The sequence below is a fragment of the Amborella trichopoda genome, chromosome 1 (assembly GCF_054954075.1).
Source record: "Amborella trichopoda isolate Santa Cruz 75 chromosome 1, AtrichopodaSantaCruz75HAP2 v2.0, whole genome shotgun sequence".
In the NCBI taxonomy this organism is placed as follows: domain Eukaryota; kingdom Viridiplantae; phylum Streptophyta; class Magnoliopsida; order Amborellales; family Amborellaceae; genus Amborella; species Amborella trichopoda.
The window spans coordinates 42,615,890-42,635,438 of NC_142336.1; the positions used below are offsets into that span (position 1 = coordinate 42,615,890).

A 19,549-nucleotide genomic window follows, 5' to 3' on the forward strand; every position below is an offset into this window, starting at 1 on the left:
TATACAAATCAATCAACACTACACCTTTTAAGGTAATAAAACATCAAGTTAGGAATCCAACGGTCCCAGTCTCATGAGAAAATTCCTCATATCAAAAGAGAAATCTCCTCTTTAGTGATCGAGTGTTGTCCTGGCTATAACGCACGGAGCATAAAGCTCTTAAGCCTTTAACAGCTGGGGTATATAGATGATGAATTAATTAACTTCTGGGCGATACGAAACTCCTGGGTGAGGGCTATTATGCCCCAAACATAAATCCCTGAGAGTCTCGACTCGATTCCCAAAAAATGAATTTCTGGGGTGTCAGGCAATACATATCTTAACTGACAGTGGATATGAACATAGGTTACCCAAGTTATATCATTATTGGATTTTAAGGCATATCGAGCCTCAACAAGTATACCTTCAAGGGTTTTCCTTAATAAACAATCTGGAGAGGTTTCCCTTATGCGCTGTTCGTTAAAACCCCATATTCTTAATTGACGATGGGTTAAAAGAGTCATATCACATCTCAGCCAACTCTCATCCAATATCTAATGGAGAGGCATCCATGTGCCATGAGAGAATATGTATCCCAGAATTTTGTCTCAAATTGAAACGTCTTCATCATATCTTATTATAGATTTCAGTTACAATGCACATGCGTAGCTAGTGATGGATTCAAGAACATATGTATATCAAACCACATCACGGTCCTCCACATATCACATGGATAAGCATATCGGGCCTTAGAAGTATATGTATCCTGAAACTTGTCTCATAATAAGATGGCATTCATATCTTCTATCATCAACCGTAAGTTAAACTTGAACATATTTAACCGATGAATAATCATATATTTAATCAGTCATGAGTCATAACATATAGAGGTTGATTGATGAGTCAAGGTTTTGAAGGCATATTGAGGTCTTCCTATGATAAATCTTGATCATATCATATATTTCCTATCATATCTTCATATTATGAGGGATATATGAGCAGGTGTTATCAATAACTGTGCTCGTATCTTATCGACTGTCTGTTAAAATGGCTATCAACCATTCGTTAGAAAGCACTTAGTCTCATATGAGGATTAAGAAACATGTTTATCATCCAAGATATATTTTCAAAGGCTAAGTCTGTCGAACTTTACATTGATCCCTTCATCAAGCATCAGTTCAACATTTTGCATGTCGATATCTTTGTCAAGCGTTGGTTGGAATACACTTAGCCTCATATCAAAACTGGAAGCGTACTTAACCCGAAGCACATTCTCTGGTTCTTCCTAAGTTCGTCAACCTTATCCGTCATTTATCTGACGTGCATTAGAACCCTTGTCTCACAAGTACCTTAATTTTTATTGAGCATTATTTGAAATGTATTGAGTCTTTGTGCGACTAAAAATACACCCAACAATAGTACACCACACAAAATGACTTCAAATTTTTTACCTGTCTCTAAGATAAGGCAGGTTTGATAGGGTTCCTAACTAACAAAGTTTTGAAATGTGATTAGGTTTGATTGGGTACCCACATAGGACCTAGCTTGGTCTTAACTGAGTGGGTGGGCTGCTTTTAAGGCAAGGATTAAAAAATGGGTGCTCACATGAAAGTTATGTGGTCCCCAACCATCCTGACTCTAACATGCTTGGTGCCCCTCAACTTGAATGCCAAGTTTAGGTTTTTGAAAATCTAGAATGGTTTTTTTAGGTTTCTCAACTGGTGTGTACAAAGCATGTGGAAAACATCACATAGGGACATGGGTACCCTTGCATATTTTTCAACTTTTTTTTATGTAGTTTTTATAAGACTTAAGCTTTATGAAACAAAATAAAGCCTCATCTGAAATTCTCGTCTTAAAAGTAGTCTAAGAATAAAAAAATCGTCATGATGCCTCTATAATCAATCTTCATGTTGCCTCTATGTAGATGTTACATATCCATGAACACCTATTTTTAGGGCGAAATGAACAGGCTAGATAATGTGTTAAAAGCTTAAAATCATAATATTTTTCAACAACCTCAATGGTTAGAGCAGAAATGATTGATTTGAATGTTTTTAGATGCCAGATCTACAAATTTTTGTAAGCTACAGAGCAATGACAAAGAGGAACAGAGTGAGGCAAGCAGTACAAGCCCTCAAACCGGAATTAGAGCAGTTGCAGATAAACGAGGTCCTGTATCTTCACTCTCTATGGGACCAAGGTCCCAATCCCAACCCTAACCGTAACCCTAGGCACTCTCTTTCCACCATTAATGTCTCCCCCTTGAAGAGGACGCGCAGGAAGAAGCAAAAGAAGGGGGCGCGTTCGTTGGAGGAGAAAAAGCCATCCGACTCAGGGCCTCAGACTTTCTTTCATGTCCAGAATTCTAACAAGGAGTGGGTCTTTGAACCCCCTCCTAAACCACCTTCCGAGCCTCGCCCATGGCATGAAGTCGATTGGAGTTCTTTGGATCAGGGACATGTTGCCAAAGAGCCAAAACTTCTTTCTGATGAAGAAATGTCTAGGGTTTTGGCAATTCAAATGCAGAAAAGGTGCCTGAAATCTTGGCAAGAAATTGTTACCTCTGATAAGGCCTGCTCTTCTAACAACCATTCAAAAGAAGAGGAGGTCGAAGAAGAAGACGAGGAAGAGGAGGTCGAAGAAGAAGATGAGGATGAGGATATAGAATTAGAAATACAGAGATATTCAGAGTCTTTTTCAAGGCTTTTGGGTGATAATTTGGAGTTGAAGCTATATTATGAGAGGAATTGGAAAGGTGGGGACTTTTTGTGTTTGGTGTGTGGTGCAGTTAAAGGTAATTCATTGAAGAAGTTCCCAGATTGTGTTGCTCTTGTTCAACATGCTGTTTCCATTCAAAAGACTAAGAAGAGAGTAGCTCATCGTGCTTATGCAGATCAGATTTGCAGGCTTTTGGACTGGGATATAAATAGGCTTCCAAGTGTGGCACAAGATACGTTTGAGTCCCATGGTTGTGTTTTGCCCAATCCAGGCCCTGTCCCCGAGGTAGTTCTTTATCTTTCTTAGTTTCTTTCTCCTATTTCGATGCGGTGGTGATTGTTTCATTTTTCTTTCTTTCTGAATTTTTGCTTTTATTATGCGTTTTCATCTTTATGTCATGGCTTATGCATTTGAAATTGTATTTTCTTTGTTTCCTTGGGGCATTGTTTATTGTATGTTTTAGATACTCAAATTCTTTATATATAAAAGTTGCAATTGATGAAATGTAGTATGATATGAGGCATAAGTCAAATTCGGGGAAAAGCAGTAGAACCTCCCTCACCTTCTACAGAACCCTATCTGATGGTGTTGTAATGACAAATCCATACTACTTATCTATTTGACTAACATTACTTGAAGTTTTAGTTTCTTTGCTGGTTTTCGTGTAATGGCATGGCAATTCCTTACAACATATCAGGAACAGTGCTTTTTTCGTCCCTTTTTTTTGATGAAAATTGATAATTGATGACATCCTCCTTGATTGTGGCCATGTTTGGTTGATTGGTGGTTGTTTGATACTTTTGTCTGACTGTGTGTGTATGCACACACACACACATATCGCTTTTCATATTAACAAAGGCGTAGTTAGTCCTCATGCCACTATATGAACCAGCATATATCCTTTTTTTTTACCTCAAGGGTTTTTATTTTTCAGTTTTACATTACCATGTTTGCTTTGTGTCTTCAGAATGTTGAGATAGGGTGTGATGCGACATTTAAAGTAAAAAAAATGCTTGTTTCTGCTTCTTATCTCATGCAGGTAGATAAAATGCAAGATGGTGCACTAGATGAGGAAGAGTGAGTTCCTGGATAGTTTATATCTTCCATCTAAAGATATGGGCAGGCAGTTTCCAGATAGCAGTGCACGAGCAGAAAATTTGTTGTTAGAACAATAGATGTGAGTAAATTATTTACGTGTATAGAGCCTTAGCAAGTAGATTAGAACCTTTAGCTCACTCCTATTCCTATGTCGTTCTAATTTCAAGTATTGGCTGTGCATAAACTATCCTTAAATATTTGTACATGTTTTTGTGCTACCTGGGTAGTTTGAGTTCTAACTTGCGTTTTGGTTGTTGATTCTAGGTGCATGTGGTCACACTTGCACTTCAGTTTTTATTTTTCTTCCGGTTGTTCTGTTTTACATGAAGAGCCTTGGATATAATCCCTATTTGATTTTTTTCATATGATTTTTGAGGTATTTATTTTAGGACACGGTTTCTATGCGGTCAGCCCACATATTGTAGAAATGCGGACTTGGCAATAAATATATTTTTTAAATATAATTTGAACCTAATTTTTAAAGAATATTTAATCTTTAACATGGAGATTATGAATATGAAAAGAAAAATTTAAAAAACCAGAAATAATAGTTATATCAAGAAAACACTTGGACGGTTAGTTACCACCTATTTGCATCCATCCTTAAGATGGATGCTTTATACCTCTAGACCGGATATTGTAGAAATGCAGTCCAGCCCGCATGAAACAATTTTCCTTTATTTTAATGATCTTGCAGCTGTTACATTTTTCTAAACTTCTAGTGTATCAATTTTTTCTCAGGTATACTGGTTTGGTCTTGGAAATTGTATATTGGTTTGGATTGGTGCTTGTAAACATCTTTTTTCTTGTTAGAAGTAGAACTACTGAGGAATAAATGTTGGATTACACATAACATGGGCTTTTATGTTGTTTTATGCGTGTTTGGCGTGTCCTGCATTGTTGTAGCATAATACAAATAGTAGGGAGATGGCCCTTAAAAGGGAATCCACTTTGTTGAAGTATACATAGTATCTATGAAGTTGTATCTTGTGTTCAAGACTTGAACTCAAGAATGTCTTGGTTGAATAGGCAATATCGGCCATGTCTACAGCCAAAAATCCCTATAATGAGGCTTCCATCTAACAATATGATGGACTATGTCACGAATTAAATGGAGTCCAAGCTAGTGTATTTGTTATGGTGATTTATGTGTCTGAGTGAGTCTTGTTTAAATCTCCTTTCTCAGTGTTGGGAAAGTCCTAGAGAACTTTTGAATTCAAAACTAGAAGCCATGGCTGATGACTTAACATCTCATGCTTACTTATAAAAAGAAAAAAAAAAGCCCCGTATCTTATTTTTATGGGAAAATATTTTGTGCTTGGTACAAGTATAGCAGTGGCACTCTGACCCATCACCCACCCTCCATATCTATCCATGGACAGTGAGAGAAGACTTGTTATCCACTTCTAAGGTGACCCCTAGTTTAAGAGCGACTAATAGTACTGAGAGCGCTCTCCTATGGGAGGGTCCCACTTTGGGAACACATATCCACATTCCTGGAGCAGATCCTCATTGGGAGAGTGCTCCTGATTCCGTGGGATCTCCGTTTCATTTAATATGAGAACTCTATCCCATTTAACATGGGATTATGAACCTTTAGCTAGGGTACATGTGAGAATGGGTAGACTTATGTGCTCCTAATGGATCTTGGTCCCGTTTACTATGGGATCTCTGTCCCATTTAATCTTGATCCCCTTTAACATGGGATCACGAGCCTTTACTTAATGTAGCCTTGTAAAATAGGTAATTTGCATTAGTCATAGTTATTGCGTTAGTACATTGAAAGAAAGAATGCATTAAAGGTAATTTGAGTTTTTGACAGATTCCTGACTTGCTTAAAAATGTAGCTACAAGATCTAAATATTCTACAGAAAGCTTAAAGATGCATAAGGTGGGCAAACAGATATGCAAGTTGCCTTGAGAAAAGGATGACTCTAAAGGTAACTTATCAAAAGAGATGAACCAAAACTTAGTATTTCATACTAAAGTAAATTTGAGATTACCATTGGACAGTCATTCTCCTTAAGAAAATTGCAAAACTAAAGCATTTTAGTTGAGAATAATGAAAATTCATGCTTATAAAGTTAATGTGATGATTAGTATATTAAATCCCTGTAAGTTTTCAATAATAGGATGATATAGATTAGGAACTTTTTTCTTTTTGGTTTTATAATATGCATCTAGATATAATTTAGTATTGGGAAATTTACCAAAATACACCTATTTTGATGGGTGTTTTGAAATTAAATAAAAAATGGGTACAACATTACCCATGTGTATTTTGATAAATTTCACTTTAATATTCTGTAAGTAATTTTTAAAATTATGTTTTACCCAATTGCGTATATGTTCATGCTACGCACTCCCATGCCACTCCCAAGCTATGTAGTTTCTAGCACGTGATGATCTCCCTCTCCCAGCTGCTACTACTACTACTCTTATCATTATTGCTACTATTCTACTACTGTATAACAATAGCAGTAGTCACAACAGTAGTTTTAGTAGTAGTAATAGGAGCACTAGTAGCAGTTGTAGTAGGCTAGCAGTAGCAGAAGTAGGAGTAGTAGCACCACCAGTAGAAGCGGTAGTAGCAGCGTTATTACGACTACAAGTACATCAGTAGCATTAGTAGCGTTATTATGCGGTAGTAATAGTAGCAATAACAACTAGCAGCAACTATAGTTGTAGCAATATTAATAGTAGCAGCAGTAGTGGCAATTTTAGGTAGTAGCAGTAGTTGTATTATAGTAGTAGCAATGGAAGTAGCAGCCTTAGTAGCTGCAACAGTAGTAGCAAGTAGGAGCAGCAACAGTAGCACTAGGACGAGCAGGAGCAATAGTACTAGTAGCAGTAGCAGCATTAGTAGTAGCAGTAGCAGCAGCAGCCGCAACAGTAGCAGCAGCAGTAGAAATAGCAACAGTAACAGTAGCAGTAGAGTAGTAGTAGCAGTAGAGTAGTAATAGTAGTAGCAATAGAAGCAGTAGTAGTAGCAATGACAGCAGTAATAGTAGCAATAGCAGCAACAGCATTAGTAGCAGCAGTGATGCAAATTTCTTTATTTATTTTTTTTTGGAGTTAGAAATTTAGGTTTAGGATTATTTTGGGTTTTCGGTTCTCTTCTAGGGTATTTTTGTCGTTTTTAGTTGTAGAGAATGGAGGGGTAGAATAGAAAGTTTAACTTTTAAAAGATGAAGGGTTGGGATTTAATATTACTCAGGGTTTCTCTGGGAATAAGTTAGGTTTTCTAGTGTTCTTCTATAAATATATAAATGGACAACGAAAAGCTTAACAAAAAGAATGATATTTGATTTTGGGTCTTGTGAAAGGATCTTTTGGGATGGACTCCTTCGCACAACATGAGAGAGGGTATATTCTCTCACCCTTATTTTTTATCTTTCATTTTTATGGATTGTTTTATTTTATTTCCCTTTTTACCTACATTATTTGGTATTAGAGCTTTGGAAGAACCAATTACATTGGCACCAAAACCCACTCTTAAAATTGATGATATATTGCCACAAATTATGGAGGGTTGAAGCAACAAATTGGGATAAGGCTTGGATGATGATGAATCAAGCCATGGACGATATTCAAAGGGAAGTGAAATAAATCAGTGGCTGCAACACAGAAAATATACATCACCAAGAAGAGGGTGTTTGCAATATCGTAGATTCGGTATCAAATCTTACCTTATGGATGAATCAAGCTTCGTGATTGATTCTGATCGTCAATCCTATATGTAATGAGCAAATTTTGATGCAAGAACCACTATATAAGAAATTTGCACGTGATTACAATATTAAAGTTAATCTTCTCGAGTTTCATGAGGAGCACAAAAGACAAATCTAAGTCATGTTTGGCATCCTAAAGTTCTACTACAAGTTGCGCATAAAGTGTTTGATTAATTGCTTCATAGAAGGAAACAAAGTACTTAGGTGAATAGTGGGACTTCTTCACGAACTCTTCAAATGTCCTTTTAAGGACATATTGCACACAACAAGCTCAAGGTCGAGCTTCTCCCTAACCATGGGAAAATGATGCAATTAGGTTTTTTTTAACTCTTTATTTAATTTTTTTATGAGATTGAAATTTAGATTTGGGTTTCTAGTTTCTTTTAGGAATTTGTTTCATTTTTTAGTTGTAAGGAATTGAGGGGTAATTGAAAGTTTAATTTTTAAAAGAAGAAGGGTTAGGATTTGATATTAATTGGGGTTTGTTTGGGAATAAATTAGATTTTAGGGTTTTTCTTTCTTCTAGAAATATACAACTCGACAAGAAAAATAGTAGAGAAGAGAAGGATATTTGATTTTGGGTTGTTGTGTATTACATCTTTCAAAGGCCATTTGAATAGTTATTGATGAAGTCCCAACATTTGTCGGGGTACTTTGTCTTCTTAGTGAACAATTAGTCAAATACTTTATATGCAACTTGTGGTGGAAGTGTGGAACTTTGGGATGTCGAGCATAATTTTGGTTTCTCTTTTGTACTCCTCATGAAACTTGGGAAGATCAACTTTGATAGGTAATCACGTTCACATTCCTCATGTCGTGGTTCTTACCTAAAAATTTACTCATTACATATTGGATTGGCATCCAAAGTCGATCATGGAGCTCGATTCATCCATAAGATGTGATTTGGTACCGAATTTATGATATTGTGAGCACTCTCTTTTCGGTGACGTATTTTCTAATCATTGAATTGCTGATTTATTTCGCTTCCATTATTTATGGCAATATATCCTCGATTGCAAGAGCGGGTTTTGGTGCCATTATAATTGAATCTGCTAACTTCTGATACCAATTGATGTAGGGAAAGGGAGAAGAAAACGAAACAAACTAGAAAAATAAAAGGTGAGTGAGTATATTCTCTCTCATGGTGTGCAAGGGAGTCCATCCCAAAAATCTTTTCACATGACCCAAAATCAAATATCCATCTCTTCTCTATTCCTTTTCGTGTCCAGTTGCATGTTTATAGAAAAAAATCTGAAAACCTAACTTGTTCCCTAACAAACACTTAGTAGTATTAAACCCCCTTCATATTTAAAAAAATTAAATTCCAATTTTGCCCCTCAATTCTCTATAACTAAAAAAGACACAAATACCCTAAAAGTAAACCAAAAACCCAAAACCCAAAATAATCCCAAACCTAAATTTCAATCCCCTAAATAGAAGAAACACTCTAATTGCATCAAGCAGTGAGAGCATCAATAGCGGTATTAGCAGCTCTAAGCAATAATAGTAACAATAGTAGAAGCAACAACAACGGTTTTAGCAGTAGTACCCGAAACCCCATACACTGGCTCTGATTCATCTCCAAGAAACCCAAAACAAGCTGGGAAACATCAACTTCTTTTCTTCTTGGGTTCTCCTCCTTCGAGCTCGTCGGGGCCAATTGGTCATTTTCCTCTCTGAAGAACACCACATGGTGGCACATGGAGGACGGATGTCCAAAGTCAAAAACTGAGTACTTGGACTATCAATGTCTTGAAAAAAAGAACTTAGGTTTTCTCTCTTTTCCTCTTAAAAAGCCCTCAATATCATCATTGTGGTTGTCGTCAACATCATCCATGGGCAACGGGCTGCTTTTGTGTGTGTGGGTGGGTGTTGGTTTTTTTTTTTTTTTTTTGGGTGGGGTGGGGTTGGAGGGGGGTGATCATAGTTCATCTCTCTATCCTACATCTATGCCAAGAGTCTGTACCCCAATGTATCTCAAATCCAGTGCTAAGAGTTCCTAGAGCAAGCAAGATGAGTTTGTGTCAAATATACAGGCTTGGTTTCTAAAGATGGTATTGAAACACATGTTTGAAGAAGGGCGCTGATAATTTTATGTAGTTTGGGTAATGTGACATCAAGATGTTATGCTATCTTGGTTTGAACATGGGCAAGAGACTTTGGACTGACATTCAATGTCAAATACAGAGGCTTTGGGCACAGAAATGTTGTTTGAAGCACAAGTTTGAGAGGAAGCAATAAAATTGTGCAGATAATGTAATCATGGTCTGTACTGAAGAGTAAGAGTTGGGACTCACCCGAGTCAGCTTGTTCCTGCTGAGTATTTAAGAGACAAAGTTGCCAGTGGCTTGGCTCTAGTTGTTGACTTGCTACAATGCCAGGATTTGGGTTCCAAGCTAAGTTTTGTTTCCAAATTCATGAGATGGTTTGTTGTGGAGTGAGTGTAACACTAGCGGTGGAATATGTTCTTTCTTTGGAACATGTTAGATTTTCAAGTCTCTTCTTGAGAAGTCATTATGACATGAATGCTGTTCACAGAAGCAGTATGAAGGATAGTTTACAATATCCCTGAAGATGGGGCTTAGGCACTGTCTATTCATTGACATTTACTTAGATCTATGTATGTGCCTTGAAGTTTTTGAGAATCCTTTCTTTTTTTTTTAAGAATTATTTTTGGGGTGCCATGGGTGGATTCTTAGGAGGGAGCATGGATGCTTAATGTGATAGTTTGTTTTCATCACTCTTATTTCATAACAGTAGCAAGCAATATAAAGGCCTTTAGTCCTACCAGCTTTTACTTTCATCAGCTTTTGCTATGGAGGCAATTCTTTTGCTTGAACTGAAAACAGTCTTTATTGTGGAATGGTTAGGCTTTATACGAAAATCTTGTGGGGACATGACTGTAGTTTTGACTTGCTGGTTCTTCTTGGATTGAGTCAATTCCTTACTCCCTATAAGATTCAAAGAAACTTAGAAATATCACCAAAATTTTCCCCTGAGCATTTGTATTTATTTAAACCCCACCAAGAAAATTCTATTTGGAACCAATCCAAGCCCCATCCGTTTAATAAGAAAAGTGCAAGAAGTCTGACCGTGTGCGTTTGCTGAAGGAAGGAGCTACTTTGGTCCAAGTGCAAAGCAGCTGTTTTAGTGCAAGTGCAAGAAGCTTTAAACAGCAGTACCAAGGAAAGATCCCATTTTTGCCCAAATGAAAAGAGTCTTTACCATTATATGATATAACTATTGTAGAATCCTTCAAAACATAGCATTTACCCAATTGTAAGATATAACTCTTTGGACTGGGGGTACCTTAAGATCATGGCTTGATCAGACTAGGCGAATTAAGATTTCAATAGGAGGCACTGAGATTTCTACATTTGTAGTGCATGGGTACTCTCAATGGTAAGGAGGAATTATAACAAATAGTGGAAATTTTGAGATTGTGCTGGAGTGGTGGTGTTTTACTTCTTCTATGTATAATGTGAAGTGATGGTAAATGCTTATGAGTGACCATTGAGAGAGAATTATTTGAGTTCATATGATAGGAGGGGTGAGATTTGTCAGGAGGTTTGAGAACTCGAATGTGGTGTTTCTTTCTCTACTGTCTCTATTGACTATATATCTTGGTTGAGAAAAATAATTATTCTGCCAGTTACATCTACTCGATATACAAAACCTAGTATTCATGGATAAAAGGTGGACAACAGAAGGGAATGACATCTGAAGGGATTTCTTAGTCCATGATGAGCATCCATTTTGTGAGATGGGCGATACTGTTACGCTTAGTGGAGTAAAGGTTGACAGTGGAACAAAAGGGCATGTGAAGGGATTCATGTGGCAGTGATGAGCATCCATTTTGTGATATGGAGTTGCTCTGGGTACTAGTGAGGGAGGGATGTTGTTGAATTTGCTGGAATTGGAACATTGTGGTTCTTAATGAGTTGGGAATGCTGGACCTATGTGGAGTTCTTTAGTGGTGGTTAATTATTTATGACCCTTGAGATTTACTATTAGTGTGGTACAACGAAGGACATAGTACACATATACAATGGTCTGTTTTTAGAAATGACAAACTATGCGAAGGAAAACACAGAGTTAAGGGAACTAAGCAATATTCTTTGTTTTGCTTCAAGCAGGAAACGAGACCTAAAGTTCATATAGTACCAAATAAGAAATAATGTAGGAGTCCTGTAGCCTTTGGTCTAGTGGTGGGACACCTGATTTGTATGAGGGACATCTAGGGTTCAAAATCCATGTAGTTTGTCTCTTAAATTAAACCAAGCTAACCTACCCATTTTGGTTTTAGCCGGGCTTAATGTAGCACGGGGTAACCGTGTCCCTGGTTCAAATACTATTCAACCATATTTTTTTGGGGGGGTTAAATGATTCTAGTTCACCAATCTTGAAAAACAAAAAGAGGAAAACGTCGCGAAGAATTTTACGAAGGAAGAAGAGCTACCTTGTCCAGTAAGAAGAATGTGCAGCTTATGACCAAATGGACTCAGATGAAGGGAAAACATTATTCTTCGAGAATTGGTTACTTGCGAATAATTTACGCCTAATCAATTTGTTGACTTTTTAGAAATGTATCATTCTTAGGAGCCAAAGAATCATGATCATGAAAATACTGCTTGAATTATTAAGAGCTTTGGGTTATCATGCTCCTTCCTACTATATTTGAAAAAAAGGAGGAAAGTCAAGTTCAAATCAAGTGCATATTCATAGTTTTTAGGAAATCTGTAGGGACATAAGTTTGTGAACCTTAGCACGATTCATTAAATCCCCGTATGAAACTTGCATTCCATGTGGCGGTTCCCGAGAAAGGATATCACTCAGGAGATTCACTGTTGATTTTAGGTTTTGACCCGTATGTGTTAGAAAAAAACTAGCAAGCAGCTCTGGTTACCCATTCGAGGTGTTTATCCATGAGAATCTAAATTTGGCATCTCTCTCCGACTCCTTTTTCTCTTTAAATGCTCTCATTTTCTCTCTATTATTCATTTGGGATTGTATACAATGGGACCATTTACTTTTTATACAAGATGGTCACAATTATGTATAACCATCCAGCTTGGGTACGTCACAAAGTTCGAGAAAATTTTTATTGAAGTTTGAGCTTGGTCAATGGAAAAAATGCAGCCATCTAATTTCACATGTAATGGTCAAGATTAATTGTGACCATCTTGTAATAAAGATAAATGGTCTCATTGTATACTTGTCCTATTCCTCTCTCTGTCTAATTGCTTTCTCTATAAAAAATGTGCCTTTCTATGTGCTTTATTTATGTATGTCATGTATCTCAAATTGTGCCCTCTCTCTCTCTCTCTCTCTCCTATTTGCGTGAAGCAAATTTGAGTGTTCGAGAACTTCCAAATAAGTTATCAACCAAGTATTTCAGTACTTCAAGAACTCAAATGGTTGCAGCTTGTAGGGAACTATAACTTCCAGTGCTTGGGAATTCCTAGCTTCAAGTTGCTAAACGAGCCTTTAATGAAGGATCTTGCACCTCCAACTGCTAAAAACCCTCACTAAGCCTCAAAACTTTTGTAGAAGCCCCCACACAAACATAACCCAATCCAGTCGACCCACTTTTTTATTTTTTTTGGGTAATTCAATGAGGATGACGAACCCCTTTTCATTTTTTGAAATCGCTAAAGGGTTTTTTTGGATGTGTTAGGTGAGAATGAAAGCTTAGAATTAAACTGGGTCACAAGTGGTTCACCACCACAACAACCCCAACCCCAACCCCATTCTCCTAGTCTACTCACTTTGACACCACTATAGTACACATCCCCATAGCAATCACCTTTGAGTCCGGGGTTGAGGCATGGCACAACTGGCTCAGTAGCAATGTTCATAAGAAATGTTCTTTTGGGTACTTTGGTGCGGATTATAGCTTCCCACCGGTGGAAACATTTCTTGGTTTTGAACTTTCACCTCCGACCTCTGAGAGAAAAGCATGAAGGCTGATTGAAAGCTTAGATTAGGGAGGTTCCGCATATAAAATTGTCCCCACCTCTGGAAGAACAAGTATGTGCTTGTCACTCTTTCTACATCTTGTCCTACAACCTGTTGAAGTGTCCAATTTTATTTTTGATAATTAACACGTGGACAATGACATGGGCGTCGTATAGGTCTAAGTATCTGATATGTCGTCGAGCATGTCAGTCTAAAATCTAATACGTTCCCGACATGTTTATACTAGGAAATTAAAACAACTTTGGCATGACACGTTTATACTAGGAAATTAAAACAACTTTGACACAAGGTAGTCACAATTAATCTTGACTATTGAGTGGCTAAAGTTATTGTGTTGATCAAGCTCAAAGTTCAAAAGAAATTTTTTTGAACGTTTATAAGATTTTACGTCGGATGTTTATAAGGAATTATTATCTCCTTGTATAAAGAGTAAATTGTTTCATTGTATACAATCCCTTTCATAATTTCTTAAAAATCAGTATATTGTGAAAAGAATTTGAATTATATAGTGGAAAAACATATTCAATTTAGGTTAATGTTAATAAATTTATTGCTCTAAAGGAAGATTACAATATATTTACATCATCATAGACCCAAACCAAAGACACATTCACCCCTCTTGGCTAAAGAATCTGCCCAAGACTTTGCTTCCCTGTAGACGTGTTGGAAAGGCACCATAAGCTCTCCGGCCAAATCAAAGATCTCACACCATAGGTTTTAAGATCCAAGGCATACGTTGCTCATTTGTGCACCATTTGATTACTTTCATTGAATCACCCTCAACCACGCAACGAGCCCCTACATTTTTGGACTTAAATAGCTTTAATCCTTGTAAAAGTGCTGCTAATTCAGCATAATTGGCCATAGCATGACCCAGAGGCCCCGAAAAATCAAAGATAACCCTTCCAATTGAATCTCTCACTATACCCCCAATTTCTATTTCTCCCCGGTTAGCAAAAGAACTACCATCGAAATTTAGTTTAAAAGAACCATATATTGGTGGTATCCATCTACCCATAGACCTACTTGACAACTCTTAGATGGATAAGATTGTGGAGACTTAACAAATCATCTACTTGAGAGATACCTCGACACTCCTTAGAAACACTAGCCAACTCCAAATAGAATGATTGATATTATTTAAACCCTATCAAATGGCAAAACTTACCTCTCAAAAACTCTCCTATTTTGTTCCTTTTTTTCCATAGTTTCCACAAACTGCCCCTCTAACCACTTTCCAAATTAGGCCACCAACATTTGTCAAAAGAAAAAGATAAATGAGCGACCTTGTCCAAAACACTTTGAGGAAGAGCCGGACTTATTCCCAAATGATTCAAAAAAACATACCATACTTTGGCACTGAAGGAGCAATGAACAAAAAAGTGGGAACCGGACTCCCCATCCCTCTTGCATAACAAAAAAACATTGGGCCTAATTTTACCTTGTTTAATAAGATTATCAACTTTTAGCACTTTCTCCTGAGCAGCAAACCAAATAAAGACCTCCACCTTGTGTGGGATTGGCCATTTCCAAACTTGAGCTATTTGGGGCAATGACTATTCTATCTATCATGAACAAGAGAGAGCATGGGAGAAATGCACATGCAATCTTTTGACAACAATAGGGGACACAATCTCTACGATTCCCACGACTCTGCATGTAAAAATTAGTCCCTTCTTTTAATTCTATTTTTGAGATGGATTTTGAACTTAATTCTTTTAGAAGCATATAATCTGTAGCCATTAAGATTATAGTGAACTCATTCATTCCCCCACGGAGCAAATATGACGGGCTCTAAGAGGAGTGACAATGCCCGATCGTCGATTGTCACCCGCAGGACGGGTTAGCACTGGGTAATCATAGGGAATACAAATTTGAACATAGTATTATTATTACTTAAAAACTCAAATGGTCCAAGCGTAATGGTATAATTTAGAAATTCACATAGTGCCAGCGTCCAGAAGTTCCAATTAAAAAATTTATCGAATAGTTTTAACTAGATATATTAGGGAGAATTAATAGGAGTATGAGTTTATGAGTCCAATCTCCCCCTCTCTCTCAAAATAAGGTTTTTTTAAGGGTGCGGCTTGCATAGAGCTGAGGTTCTAAACAATCAAAGTGAAGCATACCTTCAAATAGTATCGGGAAATGTGGTTTCAATACTAGAAATCTTTTGTGATAGTTTTAAAATATATTTTCATCTTTAATTATAAAATTTAAAGCTTCAAAAATAGTGTAGATCGAACAGATCTATGCAAATTTGAAAATTTTGAAAATTAACGGTCCAAAAATGCGTTACAATATGTACTATTTTCAAAATTTGGAATCCCTTTTTTTTCTCATGTCCATGCATCTTGATGTGGGGATGATTAATTTGAATATATTTGGGCATCAAAACCACCTCTTTTAACAAAATTTTTTAGGTGAGCTCTAGTTTGATTGTTTAGAGCCTCGGCTGTATATAAAATTTTTCCTTTTTTTTAATAATTGAACTCCTTTAGATAGGCTCTTGTGATATGGTTCTCTCCTTAAAAATCTCTTGCCTTTATTATCCAAATCTAGTTACATAAAATGTCATGTCTATTCCTTCTTTAAAAACTGCCTTTTTCTATTACCTAAATTATTTTTAATGAAATAAATTTGAGAGAAAATAGGAACAAGAGATATACAAAGGCGAGACTCAAAAAAATATTAAATTAAGAGTTTTATACGATAAGTAGAAAAAAATCCTGCTGAAATAAGAATTTCAGTCACAAAAGCTTATACCTTTTTAGATAAAATAGGTATCCTAAGAAACAAATTAAAAATTATTGGAATTTGATAAAGGGTACGGTTTGTATAGAGCCTAGGCTCTAAAAAATCAAATTAGAGCCAACGATGAAATAGTGTTGAGAAATGTGGTTTTAATATTGAAAATCTTTGTGATAGCCTTAAAACATATTTTTATATTTATTTATAAAGTTTAAGGCTTCAAAAATAGTGTAGATCGACATATCTATGAAAACTTAAAAATCTTGAAAATTGATGGTCCAAAAATGAGTTACAAAATTCACTATTTTCAAAACTTGAAATTCATTTTTTCCTTCTCATGTCCATACATCTTGACGTCGAGATGATCAGATCAATTTGAAGATACCTTGCCATCAAAACAATCTCTTCTAGTGAAATTTTTGAGGTAGCTCAAATTTGATTGTTTAGAGCCTCGGCTCTATATAAACTTTTTCCTTTGATAAATAAGGTAAACAATATAATTTCAATATATATCAAATAGGTTCAATTAAACAATTAGATAGAGCCTCGGCTCTATATAAACTTTTTCCTTTGATAAATAAGGTAAACAATATAATTTCAATATATATCAAATAGGTTCAATTAAACAATTAGATAGATAGTCCATAGCGCGTGGACCGGGCGGGCCTCAAGCCCATACATGAGCCGCCGCCCATTGCACTCTCGCTATGTTTTTTTAACAATATTGTTTTAGCCATAACTTTCTAACCGTTACTCATATTTAGAAAATTCTTTGATCTTTGAAAATTTTGTGACCTACTCTATAATTTAGAACCAAATTTGGTTAAATTTGAGCTACTTTTAAGGATCTCATTTGCAGGTTTCAGGATGTCAGTTTGGTGTTTAGACTAGTTTTTTATGTTCATAAGGCTCATGGGTATCTAACATGACTATTTGAGGATATTAGGGTAGATTTTGGGTGACTTTGGGCAATTCTAATAGGTCTAGGTTCACTATAGCTCACTAGACTTAATGTGGTCCTTAAAACTCAAAATTATAGGAATTCCCTTAACCAGAATTTTCCAAGGGGAGTATCTAAAGTTTTTCCTCTTTGATACTTACCTGAGGCACTAGATGAATGGCAAAGAAGTAGACACTTGAGATTTAATGGAAAAAGAAAATAGAGGTCATCCTTTTGAATGACTAATACCCTTTGAGAAAGCGGTACACCAATGGACATTTTTTATCCGTAACACATCAAACTAGTACTGCACTATCTTTGAGGCAGCGGCGTTGAGAGGTCTCTGACAATCAAGATCCAAAGTGACAGTTAGCATAAACTGTGCTATATTTGAGCCAATGACTTCGCTTTGTTAATGTCACCCTAATGCTACCTGAGACGCCTGTGTGTCTTCTTCAACTTTAGACCTTTTGCTTTTGAGCATGGTTTTAAACATAATGGGAATTTGAATTGAGAAAAAATATTGGTGGTGAATTTACTATGCCCCAAAAGTTTACTCATTTTAAGGATTTGATGAGTAATAATCTAAAATTGTTGCTCGAAAACAAACTCCTTGAACTACCTCCAACTTGGATTTCTCATTTGCAAACTGGAAATAAGTTACAATGGTGTGAATGGCATCAAAACTACACTTATGACACTGAGGAATGCGTTGCTCGCAAGCACATCATCTAAGATTTCCTTGATAAAGGTATCCCAATTATTACGGAAGAAATTAAAGAAAAAGACACACCTACCCCTACCTCTATTAAATGGAAGGAGGACGTCTCCGTCACTTAAAACCTAGATGATGCCACCATGTCATGTCAAGAACAAACAGCTGTAGCGAAGGCCAATGAGTCAAGATCCATGCCCAAGGAAAAAGATCACTTGGCATGGCCTTGGGGCACAGGAAGAAACCGACCAAAAAATTCAGTAAGTAAGTTTACCCAATCCCATATTACTAAGGAACTTCATAAATCAAATGATGAGAATTGCCTTAAGTCTAGGTCTATAATTTATAAGGAAACCAAAGAGGTAACCAATCTATGGGGAGCTCCTATAAAAGTAAACAAATCTAACCAACGAAAAGAGCATGCTGCCTCTAGAATAAAGGCTAGGATGGAAATCCTCCAGAGTTCGCAACATAAAAACATTGGTCACCTAAAGGATAGTAATGCCGGCCAAAGATGTGGTTCCACAAAGGGACCAAATCATCAATCTCCTGAAAAAAGTACAAGATGAGCATGAGTACACTCAAAACCCTATGGTTAGGGAATCTTAAAAACAAAATGTGAAGGATTGCCTTCGCCCAGGGTTCATAATCCAACAAAGAGTGGAAATACAAACTGCCTTACAAAGAACTCTATTTACAATGGAAAGTACTAATCTGTAGGAGAGTCAAGATATACCCGTCATTGTAATAGAACATGGGTAAACAAGTGATGTAGTATAAAATTTATGGCAAACAACACCCGGCAAAAATAACCGTGTTTAAGAGAGAGAAATAAAAATCATAACAAAAATCACAAGAAAAAATAACAAAATACACGGTTCTAAATTATAAGCTACGGGCCAATAAGCACAAGAGGGAAGAAAATACCCACAAAAGGCCACTCACTCACTCTCTCTCTCTCTCTCTACACTATCTATAAAGATCAATTTCTTTATTTCATAAAATGCAGTCTCTCGTTTACATGGTGCATACCTCATTCTTTTATACATTTAAATCACTATCTCACGTGATTCTCAAAAGATAACCCCTAATATATTCCCTACTAAAAACTAAAATGATAACCAAAAACCAAAATAAACATATGTTAGATTCTTTCCATATTCTTCCATTCTTTCCATGGACTTTTCAACCCAAAAGGATAGACCCCATCTAATTGAAAACCTTCCTAAATAGTAACTAAAGGACAAGCTTCCTAGAGAGAACTGTGGCCCCCAGCCCAACTCCACTCCTACAAAACCGTATTTATCCCACCTATGAAGAAAACATAATTTTAAATTATAAGACATATCATACCTTCCTAAAAAGCTCATAAATAAAAAACGAAAAACATACCTAAAGAATGACTTGTCTTTCCTAAAAATAATGGGCTCATACTATCTTAATTAAAAGACTTGCTAAAAAAAATAGACTCAATCCAAGATGATGGACTTTATCTACTAAACAAAAAACTTAGATTAAATCTATTTTTAACAATTAACCCTAAATAAATGATAAAAGAAATAAAAAGTCTGCCCACATCTCTAAAAAATAAAAAATAAAATTAGATTTTGAATCAACCCGTTTTCCATTTATGTT

At 36.3% G+C, this 19,549-nt stretch overlaps 1 protein-coding gene across 2 annotated transcripts; it reads left to right on the forward strand.

The window, feature by feature from the left end:
* Positions 1-1,945: 1,945 nt before the first annotated feature.
* Positions 1,946-4,037, forward strand: LOC18425661 (uncharacterized). Of its 2 annotated transcripts, XM_011631073.3 has the most exons (3): positions 1,946-2,776; positions 2,876-2,985; positions 3,740-4,037. In XM_011631073.3, the coding sequence occupies exons 1-3, from the start codon at positions 2,041-2,043 to the stop codon at positions 3,779-3,781; spliced, it is 888 nt and encodes a 295-aa protein (XP_011629375.1). In that variant the 5' UTR covers positions 1,946-2,040; the 3' UTR covers positions 3,782-4,037. The 2 variants fall into 2 exon arrangements, with proteins under 2 accessions (XP_011629375.1, XP_006830262.2); XM_006830199.4 differs by having other exon boundaries at positions 1,946-2,985.
* The last annotated feature ends 15,512 nt before the right edge of the window (positions 4,038-19,549 follow it).